Below are 20,508 nucleotides of genomic sequence, written 5' to 3'. Positions count from 1 at the left end.
TTCAAACCTTACCTCCATTACTTATTAGGTATAATCTTGGGCAAATTGCTTAACTTCCTGATCCTCAAGTTAATTATTTGTAACAGGGATAATTACACTTACCTCACAAAGAGTGACAGTGTTGGGATTTGTCTGAATGTAGGTCCTCTGACTTTGAAGTCAGTGCCTTATAATTCCAAACTATCTTAGGCAACTGGATCGAGTGTTTGAAACAGAAATGACTCTGGTAATCTGATTTATGTGGTTGTCATTCTTAGAAGGGAAAAAAAGGCAAGCATATTGCCACATGGCTGGACCACACTGCCCTTTTAGGAGAATGAGAAGCAGTGACAACAGGGATTACCTCATTTTAAATGTTCTGAGAAGCTGTATTTAATTCTAGCAATTTAATTCTAGAAGCCATATTTAATTCTATACACTAAGTTATTTCTCCTATGGTTCTGCTATTTGTTTTTGTAAATGTGTACTTTTAAAACTCTGAGTGCACATCCTCCATTATTCTTATTACAACCACGGGATTCTACTGGCAGAAAAGCGAGTTTTTTGGTACATTTTTCTGGGCACCTTTTGAAAGGAAGTTATAATAAGGGTCCTAGAAATAGACTGTGTTCACACCTTGTCACATCTATATTCACAACTTCTTTGTTTGGAGTCTGATGAAATAAATACTCTAAAGAGTTGGGGGTGGGATGGTAAACTGAGGTGTGATCTGCTCCCCAAGACAGAACCCTAAGAAAGGTTTTAATTAAATCTTAGGGCGGCAAGCTTTATTGTCCAAGTAAAAATTCATCTAGAAAAACAAGAAGATCTCAAATTATTTGCTTTTTCAATCTGTGGCTTTTTATTCCAATATTGAACAAATGACATTACAAATATACACAAAAAAGCAACTGAACTCAAATAACATTTTTATTAACTTAATTTACAAGATTAATCTATATGTATTTTAAGATTTAAGGAGGCAAGTGAAAAGGATTATTCTGGACTCTATCCACATTTAACAAACTAGGGAGACCAAACAGAGCTTTTGCCTTCTCCCCGGAAGACTCTGTCAATTCTGGGAAAGAATCAGTTTATCTAAAACCAAAGGGTATAAAATCTGCTAATAATAACTTTAGCAGATTTTGTATTCTTTTAGCACTGATGAAAAACATAACTTCAAGATAAATTCTATTAATACCATATTTTACCATCAACTCTCTCAAATTTTAACATAATCTTGATTTTGTTCCTCCTCTAGCCATGTGCTTCAGGGGAAGATGACCATGTTTTTAAGGATGAATCCTGACTTCTTTCAAATCAATTAACTGATGGCATTCTCTTACCTAAGCTGGTCATCAAATTACAGGAACAGATTTACATTCCATAATTTAGGGAGTTTCTTCTGCAGGGCATTAACAAGGAAGAATGCAGCATTCTACACTGGTAGGTGGTAGTGGGATGGGAGACCAATTTTAGGGCAGGATTAAGCCGACACTGCACAAGCTACACTGGAGAGACAGAGAACTTGGGTCCAAGATGATATTACCAAGCCACTGCATCAACCAGTCTTGGAGCCCACCCCGACCTCTGGCCTTCTGGTTATGTAAATAAAAGATTTCCATGTTGATTATGCTAGTCTGAGTCAGGACTTTCAGCCCAAAGCATTCTGATACCAAAAACATGGTAGTTAAAATGTGAAACGGTAAAACCAGCCACGCATTCTAAATTTCCTAACCAACTTGAATTTAGAAATTTACTCTTGCTTTGACTAGTAAATTAGTCTTTTTTAAAAAAAATATTTTTAAAAAATGTTTATTTACTTTGATTTGAGAGACAGAGTGTAAGTAGAAGAGGAGCTAGGTGGTGGGGGGAGAGTGAATCTGAAGCAGAGCTTCGTGGGGCTTGATCTCAAAAACTGGGAGATTATGACCTGAGCTGAAATCAAGAGACGCTTAACCAACTGAGCCACCCAGGCACCCCCAACTACTCTTGTATATAGAGGGTCTTCCTCCATTATTATCATATTTTCTAAACATGGCACTGATAGATTTAAGATCATGGTCCGAATGTGTGGCTTTTCTTTCAAATGAAATGAAACTGTGAGAAGACTAGATACTGTTCTTTACTGACTGTTCAATTCCCACTAGGCTGTTATATTCACTTTTCAAATACGGTGTTTCTTTGACACCAGATATATGAGGGTGCTTAATAAAAATGCAGGTTCCTGAGGTGCTAGAGAATCAGAATCTCTGGTGATATGACTCTAGAATCTGTATTTAGCAAGCAGGTAATTTTAAACACATTAAAATGTGAATAAATAACTGACTTAATAAAATCTAATAAAATAAAAATCTCTTTTTCAGTGGAAGTCAGTTTTTACAAAAAGAATATACTGACCTAAGTTGAAGGGAAATTAACAGAGTGGGGAAAGCAAGAATTCAAAATGCAGCTATAAAGGGAAAAAAAAGTAAAACATATAAACATATTGTCAAACATATAAATTAAACAAGAAGGATTGATTCACTTACCCAAAATGTCAATAAATCTAAACAATTCTACAAGGCAAACATCAGATATTATGGAATCAGTTTAAGAAACTATAATTACTACAATTGAATCTCTACATAGTGAGAAGAAAAAAACTGCTATAATAAATTTTCAATTATTGTTATTTTACATTCTGGGGAAAGGAACAGCATTTATTTCAGAGACAGATGCTGCTTTTGAGAAAACAAGTATTTAGGCCCTTTAATTATGAAAGGCAAGGTGAGGTCCCCCTAGAATGACAAAGACCATCAGAAGGGTTTTGCTTACAGGTTTTGTTTTGTTTTGAAATTGAAATTGCATTTGAGTACCATCAGGAGGGCTTATACTCTTAGTTCGCCACAGTCCCTACCACTCTGTCTTATGTGAAGCCATGCCACACATTCAATATGATCTAAAGATGTAAGATTTTGTTTTTTAACTGCTTCTACTAGAGATATCAGGATTGTAACAAAGAGACTAAACTGCTCACTATAATAAAGTAACAATAATTGAGAAGGGAGAATTATAACACAGGGGAAAGGAAAGGGGGGCACTGATAAAAATGGTGGCAGGTTGTGATCTAAGGGGAGACAGCCAGTAAGAAAATAGTGAATAGTCAAAAAACTTCATTATCCCTAAATTTTCAGTAAAAACCTGAAGTTTCCAATGGCAGTGGTTAATGAAGGTAAAGAAAGAGATACTGGGTATGGAGTATTTCCAAAATGAAGTTTGCCTGTGACAAGAAGAGACCTTTAATGTCAGTTTAAAGTGGAAGAAGACTAGAAAATGATATATACTAAAATGAAGAATGAGAAAGAGGGAGCAATTTAAAAAAATAATAGAGAATAAATGATGGTGCGAGATCCTTGAAGAGGGGGAGTATACAGAACCAAAATACAGAGGAATGACTCTTTGACAAAAGGTAGAAAGGCTTACATAAGAGATCAGAGGAAGGGAGTAAGGGGGCGGAAATAATGAGGAAACAGATACATTTATTTTGTGGTAAGGAGGTATCAGGGCCTTGGGAAAGTTCATACCTGATGGCCTCTATTTTTTCTGTGAAGTTGGGGGAGCAGGCCATTGCTGCCAGTGAGAGGGGTAGTGACAGGGTCATGAGAGAATGCATGAAGGTGTGACACAGCTGCTTCAGGCAGCGAGTACGCGTTAACTGGGGAATGAGTAAGCATTAACCAGGGACCTACAGATTTACTGTTGGATAACACTGTTGGCTCAAATAACATATGTTTTAATTGTTTATTTTTTATTTATCATTCTGAGAGACAGAGGAGAGAGAGAAAGTAGGGGGTGGGGGTAAAGAGAGAAGGGGAGAGAGAATGCCAAGCAGGCTCCACGCTGTCAGGGCAGAGCCAGATGCAGGGCTCAATCCCATAAGCTGTGAGGTCATGACCTGAGCTAAAATCAAGAGTTGGATGCTTAGCTGACTGAGCCACCCAGGCACCCCTGGCTCAAATATTAAAGATTCTGATTAAAGTAGCACGAATTCCCATGGCTTCTTTTTTCTAGCAGTAATCAGCAGTCCAAATCAAGGAATATAAATGCTTGCACTAATCAAGAGTTGGGAGATGCCACACAATCTAGGGAGTTACGTGATGGGTAGAAAATGGTTGAAGTGGTTGCAGAAGCAGTAGGGGCAAAGGCATGTTGAACTGATAGAGTGGCATTCCAGAGGTCATTCTCAGAAAACAAGTTATGAAGACTTATTATCCCAGAGAGAAAGTTTTTCTCAGTGTGAGTAGGAATGAATAGTCAAAATAAGTAAAGGTGAAAGTCATAAGAATGTATGTATGTATCTATGTATCTGTTTATTTATCAAAAAAATGTTTAATGTTTATTTCTGAGAGAGAGACAGAGCATGAGCATGAGCAGGGGCAGAGAGAGAGGGAGACACAGAATCTGAAACAGGCTCCAGGTTCTGAGCTGTCAGCACAGAGCCTGACGTGGGGCTTGAACTAAGGAACAGTGAGATCATGACCTGAGCTGAAGTTGGACGCTCAACCAACTGAGCGCCCCACAAGAATGTATTTATTTATGTTTGTACTCTATAGTTAAGAGTTTGTTTTAAAAGTCCCAACAATCTAGGAAGTCAAGGAAATGTGGGGTAGGTAAAGAGATGGGTAATTTCCACGAACACTGATACCTCTACCCACCCAAAATGTGTAAGCCACCCTCAAATTTCAGAGCTACCGTGTCACACATTCCTTAGATCTTTTACTCCAAAAGTAATATTCTTAGTTGAGTCAAGAGCCATTTTCTTTTCTTTTTTTTTTAATTTTTTTTTCAACGTTTTTTATTTATTTTTGGGACAGAGAGAGACAGAGCATGAACGGGGGAGGGGCAGAGAGAGAGGGAGACACAGAATCGGAAACAGGCTCCAGGCTCCGAGCCATCAGCCCAGAGCCTGACGCGGGGCTCGAACTCATGGACCGCGAGATCGTGACCTGGCTGAAGTCGGACGCTTAACCGACTGCGCCACCCAGGCGCCCCAAGAGCCATTTTCTATAAAAAGTTTAGAAAACACAGTCTCTGCTTCTAAAGCATTTATAATCAAGTTTTGTCTCCTAGTCCAAAGACCTGCAAATCTTTTCTTAGCCTGGAATTGTGCTCCCTACCTAAATGAACATCTCTCCCTTTGTACTTCAAAAGTTCATTCGGAAATTAACAGCCTTCTCTTAAAAAAACAAACAAACAAAAAAGATTCAGCTAAACTGACCATTATTTAAAGTCCTAAGCAGGCTCGAAAAAAGAGAAAACTACAGATAGTAGTATAAAAACCCTTAAGACAGAAATAATAGCCCAAAGTGCCAGCTCTGCTTACCAGGAGGGCACCCACTAGCACTACATAAATTCCATACCTGATTCCATACCAGGAAGCCAGGCTGTAACCCCTTAATCTGAAAACAGGTCATAAATGCTTTAGCCCTAAAATACCTCATCCCTGCTTATCGGGTAAAATGAATATCAGGATTGGTCCAGCCATCAAGGCATGAAGGAGGAAGAGCATGCAAACAAGCTAGCCTCCCTTTACGTCAGGACAGCCAGGGCCTCCCTAGGATACCTCTTAGCAGCTTCTGCTGACATTTCATTGGCAGCACTGTGTTATACGGCCGTCTCAAATGCAAAGAAGATGATGATACCAAGCATAATATTTTATGTTCCTGTTTCTATATAGTAAAGGAAAGGAAGAACAGTTGTTCAGCAAGCTAACCTACAGTGCATGCCACACCAAGAAAGAGTCATTTTACACTAGCAGGTACATTTTACACTACTATTTTTAAACATGCATTTTAGACGGATTAAAATAAATAGGAAATTCTAAAGATATGAGACCTGAATGGGATTGTTATTGTTGTTTGAAGCAAGGAGAAGCTCATCTGATCTTGAGGTTCTGTCCTTGGCATCCCCCTTTTCTGTTCTACCCTCATTCATGCCTACAACTTCAAGAACATTCTGTGGGCTGCTGATGCGCAATTTTTTGCATCTCTTCTGCTCTCTTGTGTCCCAAACCCATATTCCAGTTATATGCTGGCTATCTCTGTTGGCTGGTTTCCTAGACATAACAATCTTAAAACGTATGAAAGAGAAACTATTTCTGGCTTACTGAAACCTGTTGGTGCCTCTTCCTGTATTTTTGACCTCATCATGGCAGCACCTGGTTTACCAAGCTGAAATCCTTGGAGTCATTTATGCTGCTACCTTTTCCTTATTCTATATCCACCAAATCCTTTTGATGTCACTATTAGACAAAGTCTTAATTCCATCCTCTTCTCTCAATCCCTACTGCCACAGATCTACTTCCAATTGTCGTCGGGTTTCACCTAAACCACCACAACTCCTGTAATTAGTTTCTTTGCCATCATTTCTTCCCTCTTTCCAGTCTATGCCCTTTCCTCCCAAAGATCAGCCCCAAGAACAATTCTAATCTATATAACAATGTACACTGGTTCTTAAATACCTAGAGGATAAAGCTGAACTCTTTCCCATGGTTGCAGCCTAATTCTCTATGATTTTTCCCTGTTTCACTTTTTCTGCCCCCACATGCTCTACACTGCAGATATACTCACCATTCCATTCATGTCATATACTTGCAGATCTTGGTGTCTTTTTTTGAGGTGGGGGCACAGCACAGATGTTCCTTCTGTTTATGGGGTCTTTAATTAACTTCCTTCTTTAAATTTGTATCTTTTAAAGTACATTCTTTACTTTAAAGCAAATCCTTATCCTTTCTAGAAGATCCAGCTCAAATATCACCATCTCTGTGAAGCTCTCCTCATCTTCACAGAGCAGAAGTTCCCTTCTCTATGTTTACATCTCTATTAAAATTCTGTTCATGTTGTAGTATGGTGTCTATTCACATGTCTTTCCATCTCTTCATCTGCATATATACAGTATATGGGCATATAATCAGTTCTATAGAAATGTTTGGCGAGTGAACGAATCAATTCCTAATAAAATCAGGCTCAGTTTCCTATTCATATATTTAAGGAAGGAAATAATTACATTGCAAAATGATTTAGTATCTCTAAATGAAATACATGATTAAAAAATAATATCTTAGGGGTGCCTGGGTGGCTCAGTCCATTAAGCATCCAACTTCAACTCAGGTCATGATCTTGCAGTTTGTGGGTTCAAGCCCCATATCGGGTTCTGTGCTGACAGCTCAGAGCCTGGAGCCTGCTTTGGATCTGTCTCTCCTCCTCTCTTTGCCCCTTCCCTGCTCACGTTCTGTCTCTCTATCTCAAAAATAAAGAAACATTAAAAAATAATATGTTGGGAAACAGGCATATTTTTGGTGAGACTAGATGGGTATAATCTCTAAGGAAGGAAATTTGTCAATATTTACCAAAATTTAAAAACACACATACTCTTTGGGCAATTCTACATCTAAGAATTTATTCTATGCATACACATTTGGGCAAAAACAACTGGCAAGGATATTCACTGCAGACTGGCTATAATAGCAAAATATTGAAATAGCTTTAAGTGTCTCCGAAAAGGACTGGTTAACTATATGGCACTTACAGACAATGAAATACTAAGTAGCTAGCAAAAAGAATAAGATGGGTCTATATGTACTTGTCATAATCTACAAGATAATGTGTGAAGTGAAAAAAGAAAGATATAGTAGAATGTGTGTGGTATGCTGACATTAGTGTTTTTAGAAAAGGAGAGTTGTTGTGTATGCTTGTATGTCCATTATGTTTATGAAAAATGAATAAGAAACTGTTTGTAGTGGTTGCCTATAAAGAGAACTGGGAGCTGGGGTCAGCATTAGGAGACTTACTTTTCACTGACCATCTTATTGTATCTTTTACATTTTGTATCTGTACACATAATGGCTATTTAAATGAATTCAATGAAGCTTTACTAGTAAGATGTCAATCAATTTCATAAAACTTTGTAATTAAGCATTAAAATACCTTTAACGAACTTGTTTTCAGCCTTTTCTTGTTCATATTTTTTGGCAGGTAGCACGCAGGGAAAAAGCCTTCAGGTACTGTTTAGTCATTTAAATGATTATTCAGGAATCATTAGGCACCAGGGATGCAAAGGTATAGAAGACTCAAAATTCTCTAGTAGGGAGAATAAACGTGTATTCAAATAATCTTAATAGAGTTACTTCTTATTCAAAGCTTCTCCAATAGCAGCTAAGTATAAAACCAACATTACTGCACAGAGACTGCCTTCTGGGCTGCAGCTACAAGAATGACAGCCAAGCAGGGAAAGGTAAGCAAATGTAAAATTAAATCCGAGATCAATGGGTAGGCCAGGCTCTGGCCAAGTGATGGTGATGAAGAAAGAGCTGTAGTTTGACAATTAATGGCACAAGAATTCTCTCAACATGATTTTGAATAACTGGCTGTATTATATAATAAAGCAAGAAAAAAAAGCATGTAGATATGAGTGATTAAGTGAATATTTTATATAGAAATTACTGATAAACCAAAGACATTCCCACGCTGTGCCTTCTCTTTTTAAAAAATAATAAGCTCTTATTTTAGCAATTACATAAGATATGACATTTATGGCAGGTGAGGAACAGAAGCAATGAGGAAGAGAAGCAATCAGTGGTTTTTGCAACCATGATAAAGGATAAAGTGGTAAAGCATTTAATAGATGTTAATTTCTTCATGTACTCTGCAGTCAAATATTATTCCTACATGAAGTTTGATACAAATAAGATACTGACATTTGTTACATCATATCATCTTTAATCTGGAGATCTCAAAGCATTTGAAAGCATTCATTAGTTCCCAATATCCTGGTCAGATACATTAGAAAAATAAGTTGGGACACAGAGAAGGTAAACAGTTCAAGGTCAATCAAAAAATCAATAACAGATTTGGAAAACAATATATATTCTTGTTCCTGGTCCTAAGTCATAAGTCATACCCCCATCATTTAATGTTTCTTCTCCTAAAATGTTTTCTTCTCTTCTCTGGCTCTGCCAGAGCCATTTCTCTTTGATGCTAAGTAACAAATGATTACATACAGTTCAATAAATGTGAAATGAGTTTAAAGAACAAAGAAAAAGAACTGGGCTGATTTTGTTTTGATGACTCTAGATCTATTTGTTAGAAAATATTAAGAAAAAACATTATCAACTTTAGAATTGGGAGGGCTTATGATTGTCTATATAATCTTACACTCTGCTCCATTTTTCTATGGGTTAAGTTATTATGTCCACTACCTTTTTCAGTCCCCCAAGAATCTTTCCTGCAATGCAGCTATTTTAATTAACAGAACAAATGTACTATTGATCACCAATAAAATAGGCCAAACCATAATTAGGTATATGTACAGTGTATTACAAATTATTATTATTCTTCAATGGCAACAGAATCTTCTACATTCTATAGAGAATTGAAGACTAAGGAACTCAGAGAGTATCATATCACACTTAATGATTATCACAAAAATTACCATGCAAGAAGGAAAATTTAAATGTTAACAACTACGTAAAATTCATAACGTTCTTTAGACATGTAGGTACTATATCGGGCTCTTATTTAAAATGTGATTAATTCTAGATAATACTTTTGATTTATTTTAGAACAAGAATCATCAGTTCCAGCAGAATTTGGTAAAGTTTGAAAACCCTTTCAAAAAATTAAATGAAGTCCTGAATTATTCCATGTTGAATTTCAATCAGTGAAACTGAAGGTTTTCTTCCTAAAAGCCTACCTGCGCATTGGCTTTCCTTCCATGCACCATGAAAAGTATCCTTCACCACACTCTACAGCCGAACCTAAGACAACAGAAAAGCAGTAACTTAATAAAAAACTATTTCTGATCTTTCCAGTAACAATCTCTATATAATCATTTCGTTCAGTGATAAAAAAAAAAACCTTTATATCATATTATACCACAGGCCTTTTGCATCTGCACCGTCATAACCTTAGTGCCTTTAAGATGACTATCCTCAGTCTGGATATAGACATGGAAAGCTAAAACGATTATAAGTGAAAGTGAGGAAAGCGCGCTTATACAGTCCTGATTGCTAGGTTAGCTTTGGCCTCTCCTCAAAAAGTGCTTGAAGACATTTAACTTTTGGCCTCACTATCAAGTATACCTACAGAACACATTTACCCACAGAAGTAATAAGAGGATAGACTGGATAGGGAACACGCTGGCTTAACAACGGATCTGAAGCTTTAACTTGTCCCGAAGTGACAGGAGCAGGGGGCGGCATTTGCCTTTAAAAACAAACGACTCGACTCCGCTTCCGACAGTCGGGCAGCACGAACGGAGCAGAGCTCTGGTTCCAGACTAACATTCTCCTTACAAGCCCTTCGTTCAGTGCCCGAAACAATGTCCACCACCCACTTGGCAAGACCTCGGTAGGTCCCGAGGGTTAAATGGGACGCACAGTACCCATTTCCTTCCCCCGAATTCCAGCTCTTGTCCGGGGAAGCTGTGCAGGGTAAGAACCCCAGCGTCCCCCAGGGCTCCCGGGTAGGGGTGTCAGCCAGCTAGAGCGCAGTCTGGTGCCCCGCGAGGCCCAGCCCCAGCGCCCCAAAAGCCCCGTTTCGGCGCCCACTGACAGGCGGCGGGCGAAGCACGGCCCCCTACCCCACCCGGCAGCTCAGCAACTTAGGACCAGATTTGCAAAGCAAGTTCTGGGCGCTGTCCACTGACTCCTGCTCTAAGGCGGCTAACTCACCGGCTCTGTCACTTTCTTCTCTGCCGCCGCCCCCTCTGCCTGCTCCACTGCCGCCGCTAGCGCAGGCAGGATCAGATCCTCAAACTATTTCCTCCCCACCCCTCTCGTCTCTTCAGCAGCGGAAGCGGTCCTGTTCCTAAATCGTTCCTTCTGGAACTCATACAGCCCGCCAAAAGGTTCCGGCGCGGCTCAGGAAGTAGCCGCGCCCTTTGCCGGAGATTCGGATCGCCTCAAAGACTGCCCGTCCTCTTAGCCACTTCCTCCAATCCTGAGGATGACCACTTTGCAAGTTCACAGCTGATCTGACAGTATTTGAATACCGAAGTTTCCTTCTTTCTTCTTTGTTTTCCCCACCAGAAGGCAATAGAAAAATGGGTGTAGTCACAAAAAGCTAGGAGTTTTTATTTATCCGTAGCTTGTAGGTCTCCTATTGCACCGTATAGGCACAATGCTGCCCCTCATTGTGGAGTGTATGATTGACGCGTGCGTAGGCGGGGCTGACATATCTCTCTTAGGCTCCTGCAATGTGCAAGCTGCTGGGGATACACAGCCAAATCAGAAATAGACCTGACCTTCCAGATTTCCCACAGTTTAGCTTTCAAGATACCAGAGTTTTATCCAAACACTTCACCAAGGACAAACAGATTAGCAGGAGAAAAACAAAAAGTGTTTGTCCAAACACTTTATGCAGACATTTCAAACACTTCCTCTGTGTGAAAAATTCTTTTTCAATTTGTACTCTGCCCGATTTTACCAGACCACACAGCCATCTGATTTTTTACTACACATTTAGACAATATACAAGTGATAAGGTCGGGGACTCAGTTTCAGTAGTATCAGTGAAAGACTGTTGCTGTTTTCCTGATATCTTGTAGGCTAAGCATGAATTTAGCCAGATTTTCTTTAGCTGTTCTTCCCATGGGATTGACATATTTGTCCAGTTGTTTCTGAAAGAGAAAGAATACCTTCTGTTAATTAGGTTGTAGTGGGAAACGTGTCACCTTTAGATCCAGACCCCCATATTTTGAAATCCTAGTGCTGTGACTGACTTTGTGGTCTTGGTCAAAGTTCTTAATCTCCTAAGCATTAGTTTTCTTTGTGTAAAAGAATAATAATGCCCTTGTATAAAGTTGTTTTGAGAAAGAAATTATAATGAAGATCATGTTGTGTGTCTGACACTTAGTAGGCATTCAACAGATGCCAATTTTGTTGCATGCCAAGTACTGCACTAGGCTTTGGAAATACAATCATGAATGAGATAGACAACATCCTAAAGCTCTAGTGATCATTTATGTGGTTATGGTGGTTGTTTTCCATTATGAGTAGTTGATCTAAATCATCTCCAAGCAAATGACCCAATACTGACTAGTGAGAAATCAGAGGGAATCTAATGGGGACTGAGGACTTCCTAGTAAATTTAGAAGAGATGCAATAAGAGATAGCATCTTTTCTCTCTGGCCATTGTTGTGTCTGGATGTGACAACTGGCACCACTACAACCATTTTGCAACCATGAGAGAAGCCAGAGGAGAGTGAAGCTAGAGAGTAAGGATGGTAGAACATAGAGGCTGAAAGAATTTGGGTCCTTGAATGTCATTTTTAAACTACTCATCCTTCCTTGCCCAGAGACTGCCCTACTGTTGAACTTCTAGTTATGTAAGATAATAAATTTCATATTTTAAAGTGAGTTGGGGGTTTCTAATACCTGCAGCCAGAAGCATACTAATTCATGTAAAAGGATGTAGACAATAAACAAGTAAATAAGCAAAATAATTCCAGTCAGTGGCAAATGCTAGTAAGGAAGAAGATAAACAGAGTGATGTTAGGGAGAGTGATTAGTTAAGGCAAGGTGAGGCTACTTTATTTTTTTATTTTTATTTAAAAAAATTTTAATGTTTACTATTTATTTTTGAGAGAGAGAGACAGAATGAGAGTGGGGGAGGAGCAGAGAGAGAGAAAGAGGGAGATACAGAATCCGAAGCAGCTCCAGGCTCTGAGCTGTCAGCACAGAGCCCCACACGGGGCTCGAACTCACAAACTGAGAGATCATGACCTGAGCTGAAGTCCCACGCTTAACCAACTGAGCCACCCAGGCGCCCCTATTTATTTATTTTTATTAAAAATTTTTTATTTGAGAATAGGTAACACAATGTTACATTACTTTTCAGTGTACAACATAGTAATTCAATATCTCTATACATTATGCTATGCTTACTACAAGTGTAGCTATTATCTGTCCTGTTACATCACTATTACAATATCATTGACTATATTCCCTATACTGTACCTTTTGTTCCCATGACATTCATTCCAGAATTGTTGCCTGTGTCTCTAACTCCTCTTCATCCATTTTACCCATTTCCCCATGCTCCTTCTCTCTAGCAACCATCAGTTTGTTCTCTGTATTTATACGTCTGATTCTGCTTTTTTGTTTGTTTTGTTTTTTAGATTCTACATATGAGTGAAATCATATGGTATTTGTCTTTCTTGGTCTTATTTCATTTAGCATAAAATCCTCAAGGTTCATCCGTGGGGAGAGGCTATGTTATTTCTGTTGTTGTTGTTATTTTTAAATATTTATTTTTGAGAGACAGTGAGAGAGAGTATGCTCACACGCGAGCAGGGGAAAGGCAGACAGAGAGGAAGACAGAGGCTTGGAAGTGGGCTCTGCACTGATAGCAGAGAGCTTAATGCCGGGCTCGAACTAACGAAAGGTGAGATGATGACCTGAGCCAAAGTCAGATCTTTTTTAAAAATTATTATTAATTTATTTTCAAGTTAGTTAACATACAGTGTTGTCTTGGCTTCAGAAGTAGAACCCAGTGATTCATCTCTTACATATAACGTCGAGTGCTTATTCCAAAAAGTGCCCTCCTTAATGCCAGTCACCCACTTAACACACCCCTCCACCCCCACCCCCATCAACCCTCACTCTGTTCTCTGTATTTAAGAGTCTTATAGGTTTGCCTCCCTCTTGGTTTTTATCGTATTTTTCCTTCCCTTCCCCTATGTTCGTCTGTTGAATTTCTCAAATCCCACATATGAGTGAAATCATATATTTCTGACTTATTTCAGTTAGCGTAATACCCTCCAGTTCCACCCACATTGTTGCAAATGGCAAGATTTCATTCTTTTTCATTGCCGAGTGGTATTCCATTGTATGTATATGTATACATATACATATGCAAGTGGTATTCCATTGTGTGTGTGTGTGTGTGTGTGTGTGTGTGTGTGTGTGTATCTTCTTTATCCATTCACATCTTCTTTATCCATTTATTGATGGACATTTGGGCTCTTTCCATAATTTGGCTATTGTCAATAGCACTGCTATAAGCAGTGGGGTGCATATGCCCTTTTGAATCAGCAGTTTTTCTCCTCTAGATAAATTCCTAGTAGTGCAATTGCTGGGTCATAGGGTAGTTCTATTTTTAATTTTTTGAGCAACCTCCAAATTGTTTTCCAGAGCAGCTGCACCAGTTTGCATTCCCACCAACAGTGCAAAAGGGTTCCTCTTTCTCCACATCCTCACCAACATCTGTTTCCTGAGTTGTTAATTTCAGCCATTCTGACAGGTGTGAGATGGTATCTCATTGTGGTTTTGATTTATATTTCCCTGATGATGAATGATGTGGAGCATCTTTTCATGTATGCTTGCCATTTGGATGTCTTCTTTGGAGAAGTGTCTATTCATGTCTTCTGCCCATTTCTTTACTGGATTATTTGGTTTTTGTGTGTTGAGTTTGCTAAGTTCTTTATAGATTTTGGATACTAATCCTTTATCCAATATGTCTGATATATCTTCTCCCATTCCGTTGGTTCCCTTTTAGTTTTGTTGATTGTTTCCTTTGCTGTACAGAAGTTTTTTATCTTGATGAAGTTCCAATAGTTCATTTTTGCTTTTATTTCTTTTGCCTTTGGAGACATGTAAAGTATGAAGTTGCTGTGGCCGAGGTCAAAGAGGTTGTTGCCTGTTTTCTTCTGTAGGATTTTGATGGTTTCCTGTCTCAAATTTAGGTCTTTTATTCATTTTGATTTTATTTTTGTGTATGATGTAAGAAAGTGGTTCCAGGTTCATTCTTCTGCATGTCGCTGTCCAGTTCTCCCAGCACCATTTGCTAAAGAGACTGTCTTTTTCCCACTGGATATTCTTTCCTGCTTTGTCAAAGATTAGTTGGCCATGTATTTGTGGGTTCATTTCTGGGTTCTCTATTCTGTTCCATTGATCTGTGTGTCTGTTTTTGTGCCAATACCATATTGTTTTGATGATTACAGCTTTGTAATACAGCTTGAAGTCCAGAATTGTGATGCTTCCAGCTTGGATGTTCTTTTCTAGGATTGCTTTGGCTATTCAGGGTCTTTTATGGTTCCATACAAATTTCAGGATTGTTTATTCTAGCTCTGTGAAGAATGCTGGTGGTATTTTGATAGGGATGGCACTGAATGTGTAGATGACTTTGGGTAGTATCAACATTTTAATGATAATTTGTTCTTCCAATCCATGAGCATGGAATGTTTTTCCATTTCTTTGTGTCTTCAATTTCTTTCATAAGCTTTCTATACTTTTCAGCATACAGATCTTTTATATCTGTGGTTAGGTTTATTCCTAGGTATTTTATGGTTCTTGGTGCAATTGTAAATGGTATCGATTCCTTGATATCTCTTTCTGTTGCTTCATAATTGGTGTATACAAATGCAGCCACTTTCTATATGTTGATTTTATATCTTGTGACTCGGCTGAATTCATGTATCAGTTCTCGCAGTTTTTTGGTGGTGTCTTTCGGGTTTTCCATGCAGAGTATCATGTCATCTGCAAAGAGTGAAAGTTTGACTTCTTTGCCAATTTGGAGGCCTTTTATTTCATTTTGTTGTCTGATTGCTGAAGCTAGGACTTCCAATACTATGTTGAACAACAGTGCTGAGAATGGACACCCCTGTCTCATTCCTGATCTTATGCGGGAAGCTCTCAGTTTTCCCCCACTAACGATGATATTAGCTGTGGGCCTTTCATGATGTGTGGCTTTTATGATGTTAAGGTATGTTCCTACTATCTCAGCTTTCTTGAGGGTTTTTATCAAGAAAGGATGCCATTTTTGTCAAATGCATTTTCTGCATCTAAGAATCATATGGTTCTTATCCTTTCTTCTATTAATGTGGTGTACCATGTTGATTGATTTGCAAGTACTAAACCAGCCCTGCAGCCCAGGAGTGAATCCCACTTGATCATAGTGAATAATTCTCTTAATGTACTGTTGAATTCAATTTGCTAGCATCTTATTGAGAATTTTTGCATCTGAGTTCATCAGAGATATTGGCTTGCAATTCTCCTTTTTAGTGGGGACTTTGTCTGGATTTGGAATCAAGGTAATGCTGGCCTCACAGAATGAGTTTGGAGGCTTTCCTTCCATTTCTATTTTTTGGAATAGTTCGAGAAGAATAGGTATTAACTTTACTTTAAATGTCTGGTAGATTTCCCCTGGGAAGCCATCTGGCCCAGGACTCTTATTTGTTGGGAGATTTTCGGTAACTGATTCAATTGCTTTGCTGGTTATGGGTCTGTTCAAATTTTCTATTTCTTCCTGTTTGAGTTTTGCTAGGATATGAGTGTCTAGGAATTTTTTCATTTCTTCCACATTGTCCAGTTTGTTGGCATATAATTTTTCATAGTATTCTCTTATAATTGTTTGTATTTCTGTGGTGTTGGTTGTGATCTCTCCTCTTTCATTCATGGTTTTATCTGTATGGGTCCTCTTTTATTTTTGAGAAGTCTGGCTAGGGATTTATCAATTTTGTTTATTCTTTCAAAAAACCAGCTCTTAGTTTCATTGATCTGTTCTACTGTTTTTTGTTTTTGATTCTATATTGTTTATTTCTGCTCTAATCTTTTTTATTTTTCTTCTTCTTCTGGCTTTGGGCTTTATTTGCTGTGCCTTTTCTAGCTCCTTTAGGTGTAAGGTTAGGTGGTGTATTTAGGACTTTTGTTGCTTTTGAGATAGGCCTAAATTGCAATGTATTTTCCTCTTATGACTGCCTCCCAAAGGGTTTGGGCTGTCATGTTTTCATTTTCATTTGCTTCCATGTATTTTTAAATTTCTTCTTTAATTTCCTGGCTAACCCATTCATTCTTTCATAGGATGTTCTTGAACTTCTATATATTTGGGGGCTTTCTAAATTTTTTCTTGTGGTTGATTTCAAGCTTCATAGTGTTGTTATCTGAAAATATACATGGTATGATCTCAATCTTTTTATACCTGTTGAGGGCTGTCTTGTGACCCAAAATGTGATCTATCTTGGAGAACATTCTATGTGCACTCTAGAAGAATGTGTATTCTACTGCATTAGGATGAAATGTTCTGAAATGGCCAGTCCTTCTGGCCCAATGTGTCACTCAGAGCCACTGTTTCCTTACTGATTTCCTGCCTAGATGATTTGTCCATTGTTGTAAGTGGAGTATTAAAGTCTCCTACAATTATGATATTATTATCCAAAAGTTTGCTTATGTTTGTGATTAATAGATTTATATATTTGGGTGTGTTGGGGGCATAAATATTTACAATTGTTAGCTCTTCTTAATGGATAGACCCCTTAATTATGATATAATGCCCTTCTTCATCTCTTGTTACAGTGTTTGTTTTAAAATCTAGTTTGTCTGATATAAGTATGGCTACTCTGGCTTTTTTTTTTTTTTTGATGTCCATTAGCATGATAGATAGTTCTCCATCCCCTCACTTTCAATCTGCAGGTGTCCTCAGATCTAAAATGAGTAGCTTGTAGGCAGTATATAGATGAATCTTGTTTCTTTATCCATTCTGATACTCTGTGTCTTTTGATTGGGGCATTTAGTCCATTTACATTCAGAGTGATTATTGAAAGATATGAATTTGATGCCATTGTGTTATCTGTAGATTTCACTTTTGTGATGTCAATCGTCCTTTGTAGTCTTTGCTGCTTTCCACTCATGGAGCTCCCCTTAGGATCTCTTGCAGGGCTAGTTTAGTGGTCATGAACTTCTTTACTTTTTGTTTCTCTGGGAAAATCTTTCTCTCTCCTTCTATTCTTAAGACACCCTTGTTGAATAAAGGATTTTTGGCTGCATATTTTTCCTATTAGCACACAGAATATTTCCTGCTACTCCCTTCTGGCCTGCCAAGTTTCAGTGGACAGGTCTGTTACTAACCTTATGTGTCTACCCTTTTGTCCTTGGCTGCTTTCAGAATTCTCTCTTTATCTTCGTATTTTGTCAGTTTCACCATGATATGTTGTGGTGTTGACTGGTTTTTATTGATTTTAAAGGGAGTTATTTGTGCCTCTTGGACTTGGATGCCTGTTTCCTTCCCCAGATTAGGAAGTTCTCAGCTATAATTTGTTCCAATAAACCTTCTGCCCCTTTCTTTCATTTTTCTTCTTTTGGACCTCCTATGACATGGATATTGTTTCATTTCATGGAATTACTCAGTTCTCCAATTCTCCCTCATAATCTAGTAATTTTCTTTCCCTCTTATTTTGCAGTTTCATTATTTTCCATAATTTTATCTTCTATTTCACCTATTCTCCCCTCTGCTTTTTCCATCCTTGCTGTCACTGTATCTATTTTGCATTTCAGTTATAGCATTTTAAAAACTCATTGTGACTAGTTCTCAAGTCTTTGATCTCTGCAGCAAGAGATTCTCTGGTGTTTTCTATGCTTTTTTTTTCGAGCCCAGTTATTAGTGTTATGACTGTTATTCTAAATTCTTGTCCAGATATATTGCTTATATCTGTTACACACAATTCTCTGGCTGTGATTTCTTCCTGAATTTTCTTTTGGGGAGAATTCCTCCATTTTGTCATTTTGGCTGTTTCTGTCTCTGGCATGTTTTAAAAGCTCGTTATGTGTCCGGCACCTGCGAGTACTATTATATTAAAAAAGGGCCATACACTATCCAGGGCCTGGCACTTCAGGAAGTGTTGTTGGTGTGTGTTGCATGCACTGTGTTGTTGCATTTTGGCTCCTCTATCCCACTGGTTGGTCCTCTGCAAAGTTCCTCCTTGCTTCTAGTGGTGGAGTGTTTGGACCTTCAACCAGGTGTGCTTTGATTTGTTTGTTGAAGTAACCCAGGAAATAAAGGGAAAAGTGGGGGGAAGGCTGATCCCATAAAAAGAGAAAAATGAAAGGGGAGAAAAGAAGACCAAACAGAGAATCAAAAAACTATAAGGCTAAATCCAAAAAAAGACAAAGGAAAATAAAGAGGAAGAAGAAATAGAAAAGGTGTTAAAAGAGTAGAATAAAAATACCTGATTAGGGGTGCCTGCATGGCTCAGTTGGTTAAGTGTCTGACTTCAGCTCAGGTCATGATTTTACTGCTCATGAGTTCGAATCCCACATTGGGTTCTCTGCTGACAGCTCAGAGCCTAGAGCCTGGTTCAGATTCTGTGTCTTCCTCTCTCTCTGTCCCTCTCCCTCTCATGCTCTGTCTCTTTCTCTCAAAAATAAATAAATGTTTAAAAAAATTTTTTTAAATGTATGATGAAACACACACACACACACACACACACACACACACAATAAGAATTGACCAAAATCGGGGCGCCTGGGTGGCGCAGTCGGTTAAGCGTCCGACTTCAGCCAGGTCACGATCTCGCGGTCTGTGAGTTTGAGCCCCGCGTCAGGCTCTGGGCTGATGGCTCGGAGCCTGGAGCCTGTTTCCAATTCTGTGTGTCTCCCTCTCTCTCTGCCCCTTCCCCGTTCATGCTCTGTCTCTCTCTGTCCCAAAAATAAATAAAAAACGTTGAAAAAAAAATTTAAAAAAAAAAAAAAAAAAAAAGAATTGACCAAAATCAAATCAGAAACTATGAGCTTGATTCAAAAAAAAAAAAAAAAAAAAAAAAAAGATGGTAGAAAGAAAAGTAAAAGGTGGGGGGGACCCAAAATAGTGGTCTGTTGGTCCCTGGGAGGGTGGCTGTGTTGGTCTGGAGGAGAGGCTGGTTGCGTTGGGTCAGTCAGTTTTACTCCAGTAGGTAAGCAGTTACCAGGCACCAAGGGGCAAGGCTTTGTGTAAGTAGGTCATCTCCCCTTGGAGGCCACTGCACTGCTCCCTGAAGTCCCACCATGTCGGTGAAGGGGAGAAGAAATGGCCACATCCCAGTCTCTCCCCTGACTGGGTGTCTTAAACCACGCTGTTCAGGCAGCCCTCAGAATAGCAAGGGCAGTCAGCTTGCCCTGCTCCAGTCTCCCCAGCTGCCTAGGTGTCTGCTGGGATTCAAACCCCGATGTCTTAAAGGACCCTGCACCACACGGACCCTGTTCTGATGTAGAGCCACTCTGCCCTGCTGATAAAAGAACTTTTGGCTGGCACCTGCAGAGTCTTTTGTCCTTGGGGAGGCAATAAACCCTCTTCCCACAGTACTTGAGGGAAGGGATCTTTCTCTCCCCTTGCGCCCCTGAGATCACTACACCGTGATATGTGCTCTGGGGCCGGCTCATCCTACCCAGGAGCACACACACGGCTCCCAGCTTTGCTCTGGAGAAAGTCATGCACATTTGAAATCGCTGAATTTCAGCTCCTACGACTGTTTGCAAACTATAAACTGGCACTCTCTGTATTTCTCCTTCCCCAGTCCATGGTCTGGAGAGGTTTTCCTCTTGTGCTAACTTGATACCGACTTTTAGAAGCTCTCTTTCTCTCCCTTTTGTCTCTACACAGAAAGGGTTCCCTCCCCTCTGTACCTATGCCATTTTATCTCCCCCAATTCACATACATGCACCTCGATCCTGCCAAGCTGTCTGCCTCCAACTATAGAGATCCTTCTACCGCTCTGCAGATAGATTTCCTGGGTGTTCCA

The 20,508-nt window shown here is 39.1% G+C and overlaps 1 protein-coding gene and 1 long non-coding RNA gene across 3 annotated transcripts in view; both read right to left on the bottom strand.

The window, feature by feature from the left end:
• The window catches only part of KLHL20 (kelch like family member 20), a 59,363-nt gene extending 48,545 nt beyond the window's left edge, over positions 1-10,818 (bottom strand). The window contains exons 1-2 of the mRNA XM_058701706.1: positions 10,691-10,818; positions 9,712-9,775 (exon numbers count right to left, since the gene is read on the bottom strand). Of these exons, the coding sequence (XP_058557689.1) occupies positions 9,712-9,734 (23 nt within the window). The 5' untranslated portion in view covers positions 9,735-9,775; positions 10,691-10,818. The remainder of the gene's footprint in view (positions 1-9,711; positions 9,776-10,690) is intronic.
• A 515-nt stretch (positions 10,819-11,333) lies between these two features.
• The window catches only part of LOC131496270 (uncharacterized), a 31,295-nt gene continuing 22,120 nt past the window's right edge, over positions 11,334-20,508 (bottom strand). Inside the window, exon 3 of one of the 2 annotated variants that reach the window (XR_009254403.1) lies at positions 11,334-11,637. This is a non-coding gene — a long non-coding RNA (uncharacterized LOC131496270). The remainder of the gene's footprint in view (positions 11,638-20,508) is intronic. The other variant, XR_009254404.1, reaches the window with a different exon arrangement.

The sequence above is a fragment of the Neofelis nebulosa genome, chromosome 15 (genome assembly GCF_028018385.1).
Source record: "Neofelis nebulosa isolate mNeoNeb1 chromosome 15, mNeoNeb1.pri, whole genome shotgun sequence".
Taxonomy (NCBI): domain Eukaryota; kingdom Metazoa; phylum Chordata; class Mammalia; order Carnivora; family Felidae; genus Neofelis; species Neofelis nebulosa.
This window is presented reverse-complemented; position numbering and strand designations above follow the sequence as displayed.